General features: G+C 40.3%; 1 protein-coding gene across 1 annotated transcript in view; it reads right to left on the reverse strand.

Annotated features, from left to right (window-relative positions):
* Positions 1-20,599, reverse strand: part of LOC135551471 (beta-1,3-glucosyltransferase-like) — a 158,722-nt gene that overhangs the window by 11,120 nt on the left and 127,003 nt on the right. The window contains exons 10-11 of the mRNA XM_064982680.1: positions 7,980-8,049; positions 7,407-7,520 (exon numbers count right to left, since the gene is read on the reverse strand). Coding sequence (XP_064838752.1) covers positions 7,407-7,520; positions 7,980-8,049 — 184 coding nt within the window. The remainder of the gene's footprint in view (positions 1-7,406; positions 7,521-7,979; positions 8,050-20,599) is intronic.

A 20,599-nucleotide genomic window follows, 5' to 3' on the forward strand; every position in this document is an offset into this window, starting at 1 on the left:
GGGGTGGTCGTTTGACTGTGGACCCATTATGCCCGCAGGCAATGAGGAAGTGATCGCTGAGATCCTAGTTGAAGACAGTAGATGTGTATTTAGAGGGCAAGTTGGTCAGGATGATATCTAAGAGGGTGCCCATGGTTACAGAGTTAGGGTTCTACCTGGTAGGTTCCTTGATAATTGAGGTCATCCAGCTTAGATTGTAGAACGGCCGGGGTGTTAAACATAGCCCAGTTTAGGTCACCTAACAGTACGAACTTGTCACGTCCTGACCTTAGTTCCTTTTTTATGTCTCTGTTTTAGTTTGGTCAGGGCGTGAGTAGGGGTGGGCATTCTATGTTTTGTATTCTAGGTTTTGTATTTCTGGTTTTGGCCTGGTATGGTTCCCAATTAGAGGCAGCTGTCATTCGTTGTCTCTGATTGAGAACCATACTTAGGCAGCCTGTTTTCACACTATGGGTTGTGGGTAGTTGTTTTCTGTGTCTGTGTTTTACCGTAGAAAACTGTTTCGGTTTTAATTTATTTCTCTTGTTCTTTTGTATTCTGTGTTCAGTTTAATAAATATATTATGGACACTTACCACGCTGCGCATTGGTCCGAAATTTCATACTCCTCGCCAGAGGAAGAAGAAAATCGTTACAGAACTCTGAAGATATCAATTCAGATATGGTGTCCAGGCCACAGCTGGGGGCTGAAGGCGGTCTATAACAAGCGGCAACGGTGAGAGACTTATTTCTGAAAAGGTGGATCGAAAGGTTTCAAGATCGAATCCCTGAGCTGACAAAATAAAAAACTATTGTTCTCCCCCTGAACAAGGCAGTTCAGGGGCAGTGTTCCTAGGCCGTCATTGAAATTAAGAATGTGTTCTTAACTGACTTGCCTAATTAAATAAAGGTAAAATAAAATAAGAATTGAGGAGTATACCACCTCAGTCACCGGCTTCATCAATAAGTGCATTAATGACATCGTCCCCACAGTGACCGCACGTACATATCCCAACCAGAAGCCATGGATTACAGGCAACATCCGCACCGAGCTAAAGGCTAGAGCTGCCGCTTTCAAGGAGCGGGATAATAATCCAGACGCTGATAAGAAATCACGCTTTGTCCTCCGAAGAACCATCAGACAGGCAAAGCATCATCACAGGACTAAGATTGAATCGTACTACAACGGCTCTGACGTTCGTCGGATGTTTCAGGGCTTTCAAACCACGTCTCTGGCAAAACATTTTAGTAAATTTAAAGGACATAAATTTAATATCTTTGTGGCCAGCAAATCTCCAGTCAAATTGACTGGTGCTGAGCAATTTGTATAAATCAAATCATATGTTATTGGTCGGATACACATATTTAGCAGATGCTATTGCGGGTGTAGCAAAATGCTTGTGTTCCTAACTCAAACAGTGCAGAAATATATAACAGTACACAATAATATACACAAAAAAGAGTATAAATATATAGTACCAGCCAAAAGTTTGAACACAGGTACTCATTCAAGGGTTTTTCTTTATTTTTAATATTTTCTACATTGTAGAATAATAGTGAAGACCTCAAAACTATAACATAACACATATGGAATCACGTAGTAACCAAAAAGGTGTTAAACAAATCAAAATACCTTTTATATTTCAGATTCTTCAAAGTAGCCACCCTTAGTCTTAATGACAGCTTTGCACACTCTTGGCATTTTCTCAAGAAGCTTCAGGAAGAATGCTTTACCAACATGTGGTGATTCACATTTTCAGTTTTGCGCGAAATGATGCCATCTATCCACATCTTTTGGTTCAGATAAGTTTTAATTGTCACAGTGGGAACAACATCCACTTTACACTTCCTGAGTACTGCACGCTAATGGATTGTGCCACAATCGGTTAGCGTTAGTCTTAGGTCCAGTCAATGGCCGAGTGTCTCCGTAAGCTAACATTCGGTTATCGTGCCGCTCAGGCCCAGTCAATTTGAGCTTCTCAATAAGCTAACTGATTCGGTTAGCGTGCGGCTCAGGCCCAGTCAATTTGAGCCGATCTGAGCCGATCTGTCTTTGGTTGACTAATAAGTAGGATGCACCAATAGAATGCAATTTCATTACTGTAGATACAATACAAGTCAAAAGTTTGGACACACCTACTCATTCAAGGGTTTTTCTTTATTTTTACTATTTTCTACATTGTAGAATAATAGTGAAGACATCAACACTATGAAATAACACTTATGGAATGATGGAGTAACCAAAAAAGTGTTGAACAAATCAAAACATATTTTAGATTTTAGATTCTTTGCCTTGATGACAGCTTTGCACACTCATTACATTTTCTTCGGGAGGATTGCTTTTCCAACAGTCTTGCATGAGTTCCTACATATGCTGAGTGCTTGTTGGCTGCTTTTCCTTCACTCTGCAATACAATTCATCCCAAACCATCTCAGTTGGGTTGAGGTAGGGTGATTGTGGAGGCCAAGTCATCTGATGCAGCACCATCACTCTCTTTCTTGGTTAAATAGCACTTACGCAGCCTGAAGGTTTGTTTTGTGTCACTAAGTGCAAACTAGATAGGATGGTGTATCGCTTCAGAATGCTGTGGTTGCCATGCTGGTTAAGTGTGCCTTGAATTCTAAATAAATCACAGATAGTGTCACCAGCAAAGCACCCCCACACCATCACACCTCCTCCTCCATGTCACGGTGGGAACCACACATGTGGAGATAATCCGTTCACCTACTATGCATCTCACAAAGACACTGCGGTTGGAACCAAAAATCTCAAATTTGGACTCATCAGACCAAAGGACAGATTTCCACCGGTCTAATGTCCATTGCTCGTGTTTCTTGGCCCAAGCAAGTCTCTTCTTCCTATTGGTATCCTTTAGTAGTGTTTTTGCAGCAATTCGACCATGAAGGCCTGATTTGTGTGGCAGCGTGTATGGCGTTGTGTGGGCGAGCGGTTTGCCGATACCATACTCACCAGACATGTAACCAATTGAGCATGTTCCAGATGCTCTGGATTGACATGTACAACAGCATGTTCCAGTTCCCGCCAATATCCAGCATCTTCACACAGCGAAGAGGAGTGGGACAACATTCCACAGGCCACAATCAACACCCTGATAAACTGTATGTGAAGGAGATATGTTGTGCTGCATGAGGCAAATGGTGGTCACAGCAGATACTGACTGATTTTCTGATCCACACCCTTACCTTTTTTTTAGGTATCTGATACCTGTATCTGTATTCCCAATCATGTGAAATCCATAGATTAGGCTCTAATAAATTGATTTCAATTCACTGATTTCCTTTATTGAACTGTAATGCAGTAAAATCTTTAACATTTTTGTTCAGTGTAATAAAAGCATTGCTTGAATCGATCATCGTATTTGGGGATCTGAGAAGAAATAGCCTTTGATAAACACATTTCATGTAATTTTACATCATTTTACATGAGTGGAGACGAGAATAATATTTTTGAATACAACACCAGAGCATGTGACTTGAGTTTAAGTGAGGAGCCACGCATTTGTAATTTGGCTGGAGTGCTGAGAGAATTGAAAAAGAAGTTGGGAGTATTGGCCCAGCTCTAATTTTGCTACGGCTCAACCATGAGCTCTGGGCATGATCTCCACACCATATTTAGCTTCCTTTATCCCTATTCTGTTGTATTTATTTAGCCTACCCCAATACTAGGTATGCACAGAGAAAAAGCAACTTGTTTTTTAAGGAGGGCATGGTGACTGAAGGAATTGGCTGAGAAAATCTATGGATAGTAGACTATCATTCTGTCTGTCAAACAGGTTCAGTAGGGCTACCTCTTATTTCTTAACTAGGAAGAAATAGGGTCCAACACAAAGCCCTCGTTAGAAATAAATGACTGTGAACACTGAGGCTGTACCCAGTTAAAGTTACAGTTTTAACAGTGGCCAAGTAGACTACTGTGGCTATTTGATCAGAATGTAGGCCTACCAAACAATGGAGAAAATGCATCCCGTAACATTTTAACATGGAAATAGCTGTTCTATCGTTCTGCCTACAGAAGCAGCCAATGTGTTGTGTTCAATGTAGGCCTACCTTTGACCTTTTAAAAAAAAAAACACTTTACAAAATAAAACCCATTATTATTCTCATTCCATTTTTACAGAAAATCAGAGAAATGATGCTACCCTCTACTTAGCTTATTTAAGGCAGTCTCAAAATAAAACACTGCCTCTTCAGACCAAAAAATATATACTTAGCGTTCAAAGATGTTTAGAAATGTACACGTTTTGTGCTCTTGTAGGAAGCAATCACTCCTCTATTGCTGACTATACATATTATCTATAACTGGGCTAATAGCTCACTAACTAGCAAAGGGTATTAACAAATGTAATGGTAGGAGGTAATGGTAGGAGGACTCACTGTAGCTGATCGGGTGATGAAATGACTTTTGCAGTAAAAATAAGAGAAACTCATAAATGAGACTCAGATCATACAAAGTCATTTTAAATCTGTCAGAATCTCAAATGTCAGAATAATAGTAGAGAGAATTATTTATTTCAGCTTTTATTTCTTTCATCACATTCCCAGTGGGTCAGAAGTTTACATACACTCAATTAGTATTTGGTAGCATTGCCTTTAAATTGTTTAACTTGGGTCAAACGTTTCGGGTAGCCTTCAACAAGCTTCCCACAAAAAGTTGCAGCAAAGCACCCCCACACCCAGTGCTTCACGTTTGGGATGGTATTCTTCGGCTTGCAACGGCTTGCAAGCCTCCCCGTTTTCTCCAAACATAACAATGTTCATTGTAGCCAAACAGTTCTATTTTTGTTTCATCATACCAGAGTACATTTATCAAAAAAGTACGATCTTTGTCCCCATTTTTAGTTGCAAACCGCAGTCTGGCTTTTTTACGGCGGTTTTTGAGCAGTGGCTGCTTCCTTGCAGATCGGCCTTTCAGGTTATGTCGATATAGGACTCGTTTTAGTGTGGATATAGATACTTTTGTACCTGTTTCCTCTAGCATCTTCACAAGGTCCTTTGCTGTTGTTCTGGGATCGATTTGCACTTTTTACACCAAAGTACGTTCATCTCTAGGGGACAGAATGCCTCTCCTTCCGGAGCGGTATGAGGGCTGCGTGGTCCCATGGTGTTGATACTTGCGTACTATTGTTTGTACAGATGAACGTGGTACCTTCAGGCATTTGGAAATTGCTCCCAAGGATGAACCAGACTTGTAGAGGTCTACACATTGTTTTATGAGGTCTTGGCTGATTTCTTTGATTTTCCCATGATGTCAAGCAAAGAGACACTGAGTTTGAAAGTAGACCTTGAAATACATCCACAGGTACACCTCCAATTGACTCAAATTATGTCAATTAGCCTATCAGAAGCTTCTAAAGCCATGCCATCATTTTCTGGAATTTTCCAAGATGTTTAAAGACACAGTCAACTTAGTGTATGTAACTTTCTGACACACTGGAATTGTGATACAGTGAATTATAAGTGAAATAATCTGTCTGTAAACAACTGTTGAAAAAATTACTTGTGTCACGCACCAAGTAGATGTCCTAACCGACTTACCAAAACTGTAGTTTGTTAACAAGAAATTTGTGGAATGGTTGGAAAACAAGTTTTAATGTCTCCAACCTAAGTGTCTGTAAACTTCCGACTACAACTGTAGATACAGTAGAATAGGATAGAATACAGTATATACATATGAAATGAGTAATGCAAAATATGTAAACATTATTAAAGTGACTAGTGTTCCATTATTAAAGTGACCAGCGATTCCAAGTATATCTATATCGTGCAGCAGCCTCTAATGTGTTAGTGATGGCTATTTAACAGAATTTAACCGTCTGTTATATAGACATCAACATTAAAATAGGGAGCTGCCCCTTTTAAGGTCAGGCACCACACCCTAATAGTTTTTTTTTTATCTTAATCATATGACAATCAACTTTTACCAGTTGAATGTAGACACAAGTAAAATAAGTGTCCGGTCAAAAGTAGTGCACTATGCAGGGAATAGGGTGCCATTTGGAACGATGACAGAGTGGTGAATGAGCTTTCCATGCAGCACTACGCCAAGGCCAACCAAGGTTTTTAAAATGTTTAATTTAGCGTGCCATTGAATAATGATAATTAGGGCGATTGCACAGCCCCGGCTCTGTGGGATTGTGCGTGAAAGACAGAGTGTTGGCTTCGTCTGTTCCAGATACACTGATTTACTGCATATTACAGCACAAGCATTACATTACACACCATTCCCTTCCTCTGCCCCTTTCCCACTGGAGAATTGATAGGGGAAGTTGTCATAATTAAGATAAAATCAGAAGAGAGCAAAGTTAATAGTTAATAAGCCTATTCAGAGCTTACTTGAACTCTTCTATAAAACTCAAGTCAATAAAGGTAATTTACTCGCAGAGCAGTGGTACTGGTTGAATCAGAGGTTTCCATATTCATTCCAAAACCATCCTAAACGTTTTGCATTTCCACCTGATAAGACTAAATCTATCAAATCACACAACATCTAATCGAGCCACCATATTCAAATTCCTGCTACTGTGGGCATATTCAACATTATTAACAGGTCTACCTGAAGTCATGCTGACATTGTTACTATATCTTACACTTCAATGGATGCAGTCTGTCACAAGAGTCCTGAATTAAAATGACCAGGGTCACAATCATGAAAAAACAAACAATCCGGCCTTCGTCGTTTGACATTGAGAACCGTGGAAGAGATGAGAGCTGACATTTTAGTAAATGTGCAGATTTGCGCATCTCAGGCAACAGACAAGACACCCAATTAACAACCTCGTGAAAAAGCAGTGGCAAAACAGAGGCACAAAATGTTCCCACAGCCCTTTGTTGCATCCCAAATGTTATGAGAGCAGGATCGGACAGGATGCCAAATTATGCTTGATTAAATAATAACAACCAAATATAATGTGTAGTGCAATTGGTTGAATGGTATAACATGCCTGTAGCATCAGACTCGCCATCTGCCAGAGTTTGTCAGACTGAATCAAATCAGGAAATAACTCAGTCCTTATCTATTCAATTCACTTGGGCATATAGCTGAATCTACACATCTGCTAGCATGCGACATAATGTCATCTCGAAATAAGAGGTGAATCATCTTAGATCTTCGCTTCATACACATTATTTAGCGATCTTTATCGTTGAACAAAATCAACTTTTCAACTGTGCTTTTGAAATTGCATCAAATTGTCTCAATTGCAACAGGTCCTGACTAGAGTGGATATGTGGATGGAAGCAGGGCCTGTATTCACATTGTGTTTCAGATTAAGTGTGCTGATCTAGGATCAGGTCCTCCCTGTCCATGTAATCTTAATATTTATTCATATCTAAATCAGGCAAAAGTGATCCTAGATTAGCACTCCAACTCTGAGACATTTTATGGATACAGGCCCTGGACTAACTCACCTCTCTCTGTGTTGGGGACTCCTAGGTCGATGGTAGGTATGGAAGGGTCAGTGTGGTCACTGTAATACTCCAATAGAAGTGCCTCTCTCTCCCACGTCTTCTTCACCACTGGGACTGGGGCAGGACAACAGGACGACAGGTAAAACAATACAGCTCAACACGTCCACACTACCATAGTAAGAAGAATCAGACTTCGGTACACAGAAAACGTGCAGCATTCCTAATTATGAATGTTAAAAACATATAACTTGTCTTTTACAGAACTTTTTGAAATAAACATTTCATTATTATAATCAGAACAATTAGCTGTGACCAACATGTCAGCTGGAGCTGATGTAGAATTTTCATGATGCTTCCGAAATTCAAACAGCCAAGTCAAAGCAAGTTTGTGCTGAGAGTTAAACCAGACCTGACAGAGTTAGCACTTTACCAGGCACACATCTCAAAAGGCTAAAAATACACTCTTTTAGAAGAATAGAGAAAATGTTGACATGAATATTTGACGAACATTATGGACCATGTCTGAGTTTAACCACCCCAGAGCTTCAGATGAGCTTGAAAGATCTGACTCACCCCTCTCAGTGTGAAACTTCTTACAAGTTTTCACAGCGACAAAGATGTCTTCCTTCTTTACAGGCTCCCCCTGTATAAAAAACATGAAAAAATTGACATATTTTAGGGAGTTTTTCCTGGTCAGGTCACGTGGTCAGGAAGAACATACATACTAAGAGGGGAGCTGTTATCATTGTTGAAGCACTATTGAGATGGTGAATTTTTCAAATTCCCTGCCCCGTGTTGAATTGTCCTCGTGAATATTTCAATATCTCCTCACACCTGAAACCCCACCTCTTTAAGGAATACCTAGGATAGGATAAAGTAATCCTTCTCACCCCCCCCCCTTAAATGATTTAGATGCACTGGATGTAAAGTGGCTGTTCCACTGGATGTCATAAGGTGAATTCACCAATCTGGATAAGAGCGTCTGCCAAATGACTTAAATGTAATGTAAATGTAATAACACATGCGGTATTATTAGGTTTTTAGTTGAGAGTGAAATGTGAATTGGCCATCTTTATTTAAGTGCTCAGGTCTCCTGCCTGTCTGTCTGTGGCTCTCAGGCTGATGATGCCTCTCTGTGAGGCTCAAGGCCTTCTGCTTTATGTCTGCATCTCAAATGGCACACTATTTCCTATGTAGTGCACTACTTTTGACCAGGGCCAGTAAAGGAACAGGGTGGAATTTGGAACACACCCAATGTGTTATCACTATCTTCTCGGCATATTAGAGCTCTGGCAACAACCAGGTTAGCGGGAAGATGTGGAGAAAGGGTAGGAGGGAGACTAAAAGGAGAGAGCCAGCATAGTCAGAGATGAGATGGGGAGGGAGGGAGGAAAGATAGAAGAGAGAAAAGGAACAAGCCAGGATAGGCAAATGAGAGGGGGAGAAAGGGTAGGAGGGAGTATGAAAAAAATATGGAAATGTATGCACTTGTAAGTCGCTCTGGATAAGAGCATCTGATAAATGTCGAAAATGTAATTAAATAAAAATGTTGTAATTTAAATTAAATTAAAATGAGGGAGGAAGGGTAGAATAAAGACTAAATGGAGAGAGAGAGCCAAAATAGCCATGGATCTCTCTCCCTAAGGGGAATGAGAGAGAAGGAGAAAGAGTATGTGATGTTAATTGTATGTTCGTGCTTTTCTAATAACCAATTTCTGTGTTCATGCTAGAGACTGTGTGAATGAATCCTCACTATCAGTGTCTGAAACTTGGCAGTACGCCCAGACCATTGTTTTGAGAGTGAAAGATATCTGTTTCAAGAGAAGAAACCTCGTCAGGTATTGGTCTGTCACATGCATGAACCAGTATTGGTTGGTCACATGATTGAAGCAAACGTTAATGATGAATTAATTATGAATAACGTGTAATGTGTCTGCAGTATATAACAAATCAAACGGGACTGCCCCGGAAGAGCTCCTGACAGATGCGCACTATGTTGCATCAAGTTTGTTGGGACCTCTCCAGTTACCTGTTGTGTCAGACCAGGGGGTTGGGTCAAGACGTTTACACAGATCGGCCACGGACAGAGTATGATTAGCTCGGTTTCAAGGGTGTTTATTAAATAATAAATCAAAAGAAATGGATAAGTCTCCCCCATGAGACCCTCTCCGGGATACCATCTTCTGGGCTCCGGGTCTTGCTGTATCCTTTCGGGCATACAAACTCAAACTCCCCCGTCTTAGCTCAGGCACCATCTCCAACTACACGGAAGCCACCTTACTTCCCCCCAGGCCTCCCCTGTGTGCTGCCCTTCTGGCAGCTTTATGGGGCTTGTACAGCTGGTGAGCAATCAGCCCTGGATTACTCACCAACTCCCCAATCAGCCCCAATTAGTCCTCGACTGAGAGCCCGTCAAGACCTGGCATGTCCAGCAGATGGAGCCATCGCCTAGTGATGTATACTCCGTCTGTCAACAGGCCTCGACGAGTCTCCCCCTGGTGGCTGACCTGCTGTACGCCACACTGTTAATAAACAATGATTCATTGAAGATTGACTTTGAACGTCCCTGTGTAGAATTTCCACAATAATTTGGCGTCAAATAACAGGATGATTGATTCTGCCTGCAGAGCTTTCCAGTGGGGGTCTGTGAGGAAAATCGGTGGCCTATTTTATGAAGCGTGAGGGAAATTCCCATCTGACCAAAAGAGGACGAGACCCGCCCAGACCTGACCCTTACTGTGAGCTGCCCAGGAGGAGACACATCATCCGCGAACAATTGAGGTAATATCTTTGAATTTATGAAGTCAATATAAATGAATTTGTGTAAAAAAATTCTAATAATAAAACCACTAAAATTAAGGCGAATAACGCAAAATAAGGTAACCATAGTCTTATAGAGAGAAAGGCTTTTCACTAGTCTTATGAGAAGACTAGAGCAAGGGCGTAACGGTACCATGGAAAGCCCAGCTGACATCTGTCGGTTGGCATTTATAGAAGAAGTGTGTAAGTGGTCTGTGGCCACTTCTAATTGTTTGTGAAATATATATTTGGTGCAAATGGGTAATAAGGGAGATTACCGAGTGTGTTTGGGAGTAAATGAGGATGTGAAAGTTGTGTGAGAGTGGAAAGGACAAGTTAAGCCGATTGAAATTTGGATAACAAGAGGATGATATTTGGATAAGCTGATTGATTGAAATTTGGATAATAAGTGGCTTGAAATTTGGATAATTAGAGGAATGAAATTGAGCTATTAAGTACTGAGTGAATGAGAGCTGTTTGAAAGAATACCACAACCAGTTCTATGTACTTTCTTCGATCTATAACACTAACTACGATTATCTAGGGATTCAGTCCACCATCGCCCACCGTGGTCTGGGACTACTAGCACGAGTGTCATTGAGCACGGGGTGTTTTAAATGTATAGGAAGAAGCAGGAAGAGAATCATTGAAGATGCATAGGACGTAATGACAGAAATGTCTACGTGGTCTGAACCACTGATAATAGTGTTATTAATATTGTAGGTATTTAGGAATTGTTGAAGATGCACATGGGGGGTGTGGATGTAAATACCTAAGTCCACTACAGCCCATAGGATCTATTAATCAATCAACCACATTTATTCATAAAGCCCTTTTTACATCAGCAGATGTTACAAAGTGCTATAGAGAAACCCAGCCTAAAACCTCAAACAGAAAGCAATACAGATGTAGAAGAACAGTGGCTAGAAAAAACTCTCTAGAAAGGCAGGAACCTAGGAAGGAACCAAGAGGGGAACCAGGTTCTGAGGGGTGACCAGTCCTCTTCTGGCTGTGCCGGGTGGAGATTTTAAGAGTACATAGCCATTAAGGCCAGATATTTCTACTTGATGTTCAAATGTTCATAGATGACCAGCAGGATAATAATCACAGTGGTTGTAGAGGGTGCAACAGGTCAGTGCTTCAGGAGTCAGTTGATTTTTCATAGCCGAGCATTCAGAGGTCGAGAAAGCTGGTGCGGCAGAGAGAGAGAGAAAGTCAAAAACAGCAGGTCCTGGATAGATAGCACATCTTGTAAACAGGTCAGGGCTCCCTAGTCACAAGCAGAACAGTTGAAACTGGAGCAGCAGCACAACCAGGTGGACTGGGAACAGCCAGGAGTCATCAGGCCAGGTAGTCCCGAGGCATGATCCTAGGGCTCAGGTCCTCTGGGAAGGGAGGGAGAATTAGAAGGAGCATACTTACATTCACACAGGACACCAGATAAGTCAGGAGAATTTCACCAGATATAACAGACTGACCCTAGCCCCCCGACACATAGACTATTGCAGCATAGATACTGGAGACTGAGACAGGTGTGGGTTGGGGGACACTGTGGTCCCGTCCGATGATACCCCGGGACAGGGCCAAACAGGCAGGTTATAACCCCACCCACTTGGCCAAAGCACAGCCCCCACACCACTAGAGGGATATCAACAGACCACCAACTTACTACCATGAGTAGGCTGAGTATAGCCCACGAAGAGCTACTCCACCGCACGAGCCTGAGGGGGCGCAAACCCAGACATGAAGTTCACGTCTGTGACTCAACTCTCTTAGGGACGGCATGGAAGGTCACGAGTAAGCCAGTGACTCAGCCCCCGTAATAGGGTCAGAGGCAGAGAATCCCAGTGGAGAGAGGTGAGCCGGGGAGGCAGAGACAGTAAGGACAGTTCGTCCCTCCAGTGCCTTTCCGTTCACCTTCGCACCCCTGGGCCAGACTACACTCAATCATAGGACCTACTGGAGAGATGAGTCTTCAGTAAAGACTTAAAGGTTGAGACCGAGTCCGCATCTCTCACATGGACAGACAGATCATTCCATAAAAATGGAGCTCTATGGGAGAAAGCCCTGCATCCAGCTGTTTGCTTAGGAATTCTAGGGACAATAAGGAGGAGGCCTGTGACTTGTGAACATAGCGGACTTGTAAGTATGTACGGCAGGACCAAATCGGAAGGATAGGTGGGAGCAAGACCATGTAACGCTTTGTAGGTTAGCAGTAAAACCTTGAAATTAGCCCTAGCCTTAACTTCTTGATACTCCCCATCCCGGATCCGGGATCGTGACTAAAGCCTCAGGCTCATTAGCATAACGCAACGTTAACGATTTCTGAAAATCGCAAATAAAATTAAAATAATGTGTCTGCTCTCAAGCTTAGCCTTTTCTTAACAACACTGTCATCTCAGATTTTCAAAATATGCTTTTGAACCATAGAAATTGACTAATTTGTGTAAGAGTATGCAAAGCTAGCATAGCATTTTGTGTAGCATGTAGCACGCAACATTTTCACAAAAACCAGATAACCAAATAAATAAAATCATTTACCTTTGAAGAGCTTCTGATGTTTTCAATGAGGAGACTCCCAGTCACATACCAAATGCGCAGTGTTTCCTGAAAGCGTCTGTGTGTAGGAGAAATCGTTCCGTTTTCTACATTGCGTCTGGCTACCGAAACAAACCGAAAATGCAGTCACCTACAACGTAAAACTTTTTCCGGATTAAATACATAATATCGACCGAAACATGGCAAACGTTGTTTGGAATCAGTCCTCAAGGTGTTTTTTCACATATCTCTTCATTGACATGCAGTTCGTGGAAGCTTGCTTTACTCTCTGTATCGTATGGAAAAATACTGGCAGGTGACTTTTGCGCACCAATTTCGGCGCAGGACACCGGGCGGACACGTGGTAAATGTGGTCTGTTATGGTCAATCTTCCAATGATCTGCCTACAAATACGTCACAATGCTGCAGACACCTTGGGGAAACGACAGAAAGGGCAGACTTACTCCTCTCGCGTTCACAGCCATATAAGGAGACCATGGAAAACAGAGCCTCAAAAATCCTTGTCATTTCCTGGATGCCATCTCATCTTGGTTTTGCCTGAAGCTCACGTTATAGGGCACGCACAGAGAAGATCTTTGTATTTCTGGACACGTCAGAGTGTTTTCTTTAGAACAGTAGCAATTATATGCATAGTCGAGCATCTTTTTGTGACAAAATATCTTGTTTAAAACGGGAACGTTTTTCATCCAAAAATGAAATAGCGCCCCCATAGATGTAAGAGGTTAAGAGAGTCTACTAGCTAGCACTGGAGTAATATGATAACATTTGTGGGTTCTAGTCAGGATTCTAGCACTACTAGGGTCGGAGGCAGAGAGTAGGGCATTGCAGTAGTCGAATCTGGAAGTGACAAAAGCATGGATAAGATTTTCTGCATAATTTTTGGACAAAAAGTTTCAGATTTTTGCAATGTTACAAAGATGGAAAAAAGCTGTCCTTGAAATATTCTTGATATGTTCGTCAAGAGAGATCAGGGTCCAGAGTAACAGGTAGAGTATAACATTTCTCAAGATCTCAATCGAGGATAAAATGTCTCATTAGTAAAGAAAATAACATGATTCAGAGGGTAACATGACTCATCAGTGGAGTTTGATGGTTTAACATTATTATGTATGCGGAGATATGAAAGGAGAAAGTACTATTCCAGAATATGCTGTTACTAGAGAACACTGGTGTTAAAAACCTGTTAAGCCTACCCCCTACTTTTTCGAGCATTCTGTTAAAAATCGTGCAACATTTCAGCGTCCTGCTACTCATGCCAGGAATATAGTATATGCATATGATTAATATGTGTGGATAGAAAACACTCTGATGTTTCTAAAACGGGTTAAATCACGGCTGTGACTATAACAGAGCCTGTGTTTCATCGAAAAGCGCAAGAAAAACTGATCACTGAAAACTGGAAAAAGTATCAATGCGCCACTTGCATGTATTGTTTATGGGAAACCAAATTACATTGGGGCTGAGATTGCAAGTCCTACAGCTTCCACACGATGTCGCCAGTCTTGTCAATTGCCTGGGCTTTGTTTCTTGGTCAAACGAGTAAGAGAGAGCCCATTCCTTCCGGTCTCCGACAGGATATTTTGTAGGAGAAATTTTTGACCATGAGTTCAAGACGTGGAGCTATTGAATACACATCGCCCCGTGATCAATTTGATAGATTATTAACGTTTACTAATACCTAAAGTTGGATTACAAAAGTATTTCGAAGTGTTTTGTGAAAGTTTATCGTCAACTTTTTTAATTTAAAAAAATGACGTTGCGTTTTAAAACGCTGTTTTTTCCTGGATCACACACTTTTCATAGATCGATATTTAGGGTATATATGGACCGATTTAATCGAACAAAAAGACCCAATAGTGATGTTTATGGGACATATAGGAGTGCCAACAAAGAATCTCGTCAAAGGTAATGTTTTATATTTTATTTCTGCGTTTTGTGTAGCGCCGGCTACGCTAATTCCTTTGTTTACGTCCCCTTCTGGTATTTCGGCGTGTTGCATGTTATCAGATAATAGCTACTCATGCTTTCGCCAAAAAGCATTTTACAAATCTGACTCGTTGGCTAGATTCACAACGAGTGTAGCTTGAATTGAGTACCCTGTATGTGAATTTTAATGAACGTTTGAGTTTTAACGAGTGCTATTAGCATTTGGTGTAGCGCATTTGCATTTATTGTTGGCAAGGTGGGACGCAAGCGCGTCAGGTTGCCTAGAGAGGTTAAGGAAGTATAATGGGTTACTAGAGATAAAGTAACATACAATTGAAGTCGGAAGTTTACATACACTTAGGGTTGGAGTCATTAAAACTCGTTTCTCAACCACTCCACAAATTACTTGTGAAAAATAAATCTCCTTAAAAACTTCTTGACGCTACCCATCCCGGTACCGGGATAATTGTCATCAGCAACCGCTGAATAGCATAGCGCCACAGTCAAATAATATTACTAAAAATTATTCATATTCATGAAATCACAAGTGCAATATTGCAAAACACAGCATAGCCTTTTGTTAATCCACCTGTCTTAGATTTTGAAATTATGCTTTACAGCGAAAGCAAACCAAGCGTTTGTGTAAGTTTATCGATAGCATAGCATAACATTATGTACACTAAGCATTGAGTAGCTAGGTCACAAAAATCAGAAAAGCAATCAAAAAATAGTTTACCTTTGATGATCTTCAGATGTTTTCACTCACAAGACTCCCAGATACACAACAAACGTTCCTTTTGTTCCATAAAGATGATTTTTATACCCCAAATGCTGATGTTTGTTTGTCGCGTTATGTTCAGAAATCCACAGGAAAGAGCGGTCATGACAATGCAGACAATGTATTCCAAATGTATTCATAATAATATCCATAATGTCCACAGAAACATGTCAAACGTTTTTTATAATCAGTCCTCAAGTTGTTTTTAAAATATATATTCGATAATATATCAACCGAGTGTGTAGCTTTTTCAATAACAGCGGGAGAAACAATGGCCCGCTTTACTCAGTTGTGCAAAACTCACTCTGAGAGCCCCCACCTATCCACTTACGCAATGTGATCCTTCACGCTCATTTTTCAAAATAAAAGCATGAAACTATGTCTAAAGACTGTTGACACCTTAGGGAAGCCATAGAAAAAGGAATCTGGTTGATATCCCTTTAAATGGAGGATAGGCATGCTGAGGAACAGAGGTTTCAAAATAAGAGGCACTTCCTGATTGGATTTTCCTCAGGCTTTCGCCTGCAATTTCAGTTCTGTTATACTCACAGACAATATTTTTACAGTTTTGGAAACTTTAGAGTGTTTTCTAATTCAAATAAATAATCATAAATATTATGAACTTTAAACATTTAGGTACATATAAGTGTATTATATCGGCTGAAAGTTTAAATTCTTTCCACTGGCACAGGTTTCATACATTCACATATAAATACTAAATATTCACTGACATTTTGAAAATCATCCTCTGATTTGTCATCCAAAGGGTCCCAGCTATAACATGTAGTGTCGTTTTATTCGATAAAATCCTTCTTTATATCCCAAATAGTCTGTTTAGTTGGCGCCATCGATTTGAGCAATCGACTCATTCAAACTTTCTTTCAACAAGTCAAAATACATTTCAATTTACTCCTCAGATACCCTAAAATGTAATCAAACTATAATATTTTTATTTCGGAAAGAATTATGTTCAATATGAAATCGATTTTAGCAGGTATGTAATGTCTTCATGGCGCGCGCAAACAAACAGTGTGTCCTTCTACAAAAACTGTTATTTCTTATTCGTTTTTGAAGTTACAAGCATGAACATAAGACTGCTGGCACCCTGTGGAAGCCATAGGAATTGCATCGAGGGAGCTAATTTTCAAAATGACCTTTCTCTTGCATTATTAAGAGGATGGTCTCTACAAAAATAAAATAAATTCTGGATGGTTTTTCTTTGGATTATTTAAGACCATATCTATTGTGTTATATTCTCCTACATTATTTTAACATTTATACGAAATTCCAAGGGTTTTCTTTCCAAAGGTACCAATTATATGCATATCCTTGCATCAGGGCCTGAGCGACAGGCAGTTTACTTTGGGCACGTCATTCAGGCAGGAAACTTTTTTAAAGGGCCTAGTCCTAATTAAATTAACAAACTATAGTTTTGGCAAGTCGGTTAGGACATCTACTTTGTGAATGACACAATTAATTGTACCAATGATTGTTTACAGACAAAAAAATCTAAAGAAATCAGCTTAGACCTCAGAAAATTAACTGTAGACCACAAGTCTGGTTCATCCTTGGGAACAATTTCCAAATGCCTGAAGGTACGTTCATCTGTACAAACAATAGTATGCAAGTATAAACACCATAGGACCATGCAGTCGTCATACCGCTCAGGAAGGAGACGCGTTCTGTCTACTAGAGATGAACGTACTTTGGTGATCAATCCCAGAACAACAGCAAAAGACCTTGTGAAGATGCTGGAGGAAACAGGTACAAAAGTACCTAAATCCACAGTAAAACTAGTCCTTTATCGACATAACCTGAAAGGCCGCTCAGCAAGAAAGAAGCCACTGCTCCAAAACCACCACAAAAAAGCCAAACTACGGTTTGCAACTGCACATGGGGACAAAGATCGTACTTTTTGGAGAAATGTCCTCTGGTCTGATGAAACAAAAATATAAATTAAATTATTTGGATATATTGAAGCATCATCTCAAGACATCAGTCAGGAAGTTAAAGCTGAAAAAGGAAGCTCCCTCCAAAGTGTATCTCTTCCCTTCTGAATTGGCAGATGTATTTCATAAAGTCAGGTCAGCATTAGATGTTCATCTTAAAATAACAGACATTTAATAAGTGTGAAGCAGAAAGTGAATATCCAACAGAAATTTGAAATAAATATAGAGTGACATAGTTAGGGTAGACAAAATTATAAACAATGCCTTCTAATATGGAAAAAGTTATGTTTGTTTTGTTTGGATTTTAAACCTTGCAATACGGGGAAAAGCAGAACATTGTTTGAGAGTGATCCAAGTATATTCGCAGTAGATATTAAGAACGTCTTCCTATTGGGAAGAAGAGAATCCTAGTTGAGGGAAACAGATATGGAGACTCGTGAAAGTAACAAAGTGAATGGTAATATTAGTGGTTTTCAGATAGCACTCAATATAAGGTCACATTATGAACAGAGGGATTGAGCATTGGGGCTGACATCTGGTGTTTGGGTTTGAGATATGTTTCCTGTGGAACAATAGATAGCAGCAAGTGCTAACTGAACTCAAACAGACTAAGGGACACAGTGGGGAATTGTGGGACAGAGGTATGAAGAATTGAATAAGATACGTTTTTGACAAGTTCCAATTATTATTACTTAATTCTATAGTTTGGGTGGAACAAATGTAATGTCATCGAAAACAATTTGTTTCCAATAGGTGGAACTGTGTCCAGGACCTAGTAGAGTTGTTAACCTCTTACACCTATGGTGGCGCTATTTCATTTTTGGAAGAAAAACGTTCCCGTTTTAAACAAGATATTTTGTCACAAAAAGATGCTCGACTATGCATATAATTGCTACTGTTCGAAAGAAAACACTCTGACGTGTCCAGAAATACAAATATCTTCTCTGTGCGTGCCCTTTAACGTGAGCTTCAGGCAAAACCAAGATGACATGGCATCCAGGAAATGACAAGGATTTTTGAGGCTCTGTCTTTCATGATCTCCTTATATGGCTGTGAACGCAAGAGGAATGAGTCTGCCCTTTCTGTCGTTTCCCCAAGGTGTCTGCAGCATTGTGACGTATTTGTAGGCAGATCATTGGAAGATTGACCATAAGAGACCACATTTACCACGTGTCCGCCCGGTGTCCTGCGCCGAAATTGGTGCGCAAAAGTCACCTGCCAGTATTTTTCCATGGGGCACAGAGAGAGAAGCAAGCTTCCACGAACTGCATGTCAATGAAGAGATATGTGAAAAAACACCTTGAGGATTGATTCCAAACAACGTTTGCCATGTTTCGGTCGATATTATGTAGTTAATCCGAAAAAGTTTCACGTTGTAGGTGACTGCATTTTCGGTTCGTTTCGGTAGCCAGGCGCAATGTAGAAAACGGAACGATTTCTCCTACACACAGACGCTTTCAGGAAACACTGCGCATCTGGTATGTGGCTGGGAGTCTCCTCATTGAAAACATCAGAAGCTCTTCAAAGGTAAATTATTTTATTTATTTGGTTATCTGGCTTTTGTGAAAATGTTGCGTGCTACATGCTACACAAAATGCTATGCTAGCTTTGCATACTCTTACACAAATTAGTCAATTTCTATGGTTCAAAAGCATATTTTGAAAATCTGAGATGACAGTGTTGTTAAGAAAAGGCTAAGCTTGAGAGCAAACGCATTATTTTAATTTTATTTGCGATTTTCAGAAATCGTTAACGTTGCGTTATGCTAATGAGCCTGAGGCTTAGTCACAATCCCGGATCCGGGATGGGGAGTTTCAAGATTAAACCACAGATTTCATATTATGACTAGTTTAGGTCTCAGGGACTGTCCGTACAGAACATATGTCAATGCAACAGGTAAAAATGATAAGATTTACAAGAAAGGGGCTCAAGGATGGTTATCTTTAGAAGGTGCCTATTCCGCTTAATGGGATATCACCATATCATCTGATGTGTCTGAAGTATAATTATGTGTAGGCATGGCTTAAGACTTCCTGCCCAAGATGCAGTGAACTCAATTAAGATTAAGATTTTTTTGGACTGATGATGTGCAAAGTATATGTTTATTTTCTTTCTTCCAGAACTGATGGAATGTCTGCTACCGAGTTTTTTTTTTAATCATGTTTATAATGTCAAATGCTTTCCGAGGCAGGTGCCTTGGGAGTTAGTATGAAGCTACCCAGATTCAGTTGTTAAGGGAACTCCCAAATTAAGTAAGGCCTAACCATTTTGTTTGTTTTTACCTGCTATGAATATTTGTTAGTGGTGTTTATACTGGTTTAATGTGTGGGGTCTTGTTATTTTGGTTATAATTGCTTTTTCACAGGTTAGAAATGATGCACCTTAAACGGCACACAAATTAAAGTATCTATTGTCAGAAATGTGGTTGCACACATATACATTCTCTTGTTAAGAAATGTAAGGAAAAATCCAATGTAAACCTGATACACAAAATGTTTTAAATATTTTTAAGTAAAGTCTGAAATACAGGGAAAGAAACACTCTTAATGGCGTTGAATGACCCCTGTTATGACTTTCTGGTGAGGCTTGATTACCCTCACTAAAAAGACTAGAGACTTAAATGGGCTATGTAAACACTAAGAAGTTTATAATTTATCAATAGTCCTACGTGTGATTGGGATCACGAGAAGGACAGAGAGAGATCGCTGTCCCTGAATGAGGGAACACTTGTCTGTAGTCTATTTTACTATTGCTTGAATAACCTTATAGGATACAATTAAGTTAAGATGGAGTCATCAAGGGTTGTAATTTTCATTTATTTGTTATTTTGATTTAACAGGCAGTGTTGTTTTTTTGGACACATGAATCCCGAAAAGCGGTACAAGGTGTGATACCAACACGGCTCTTGAGGACGCCAGTTGCCCGACGCTGTGAAACAGAAATCCAGCATGGAATTTCCTGCTGAAGAGTGTCATCCAGGAATGTAAAGTACTGGAAGAAGATTTGAGGGTTCTCTAAAATAACGCTCGAGGGAAAAAGAGGATTTGGACAATGAAGTAATCCTGAGATTCCTCTCCAACTCTCTGATAGTTTGCATGCATAAAGAATGACATAATCATCGTTCCTGTGTGAGACCAGGGGGGTGTTGAAGTTTTGGGCCAAAAGCATGTATCTGCCCCTTT

This window comes from Oncorhynchus masou, chromosome 13 (assembly GCF_036934945.1).
Source record: "Oncorhynchus masou masou isolate Uvic2021 chromosome 13, UVic_Omas_1.1, whole genome shotgun sequence".
In the NCBI taxonomy this organism is placed as follows: domain Eukaryota; kingdom Metazoa; phylum Chordata; class Actinopteri; order Salmoniformes; family Salmonidae; genus Oncorhynchus; species Oncorhynchus masou.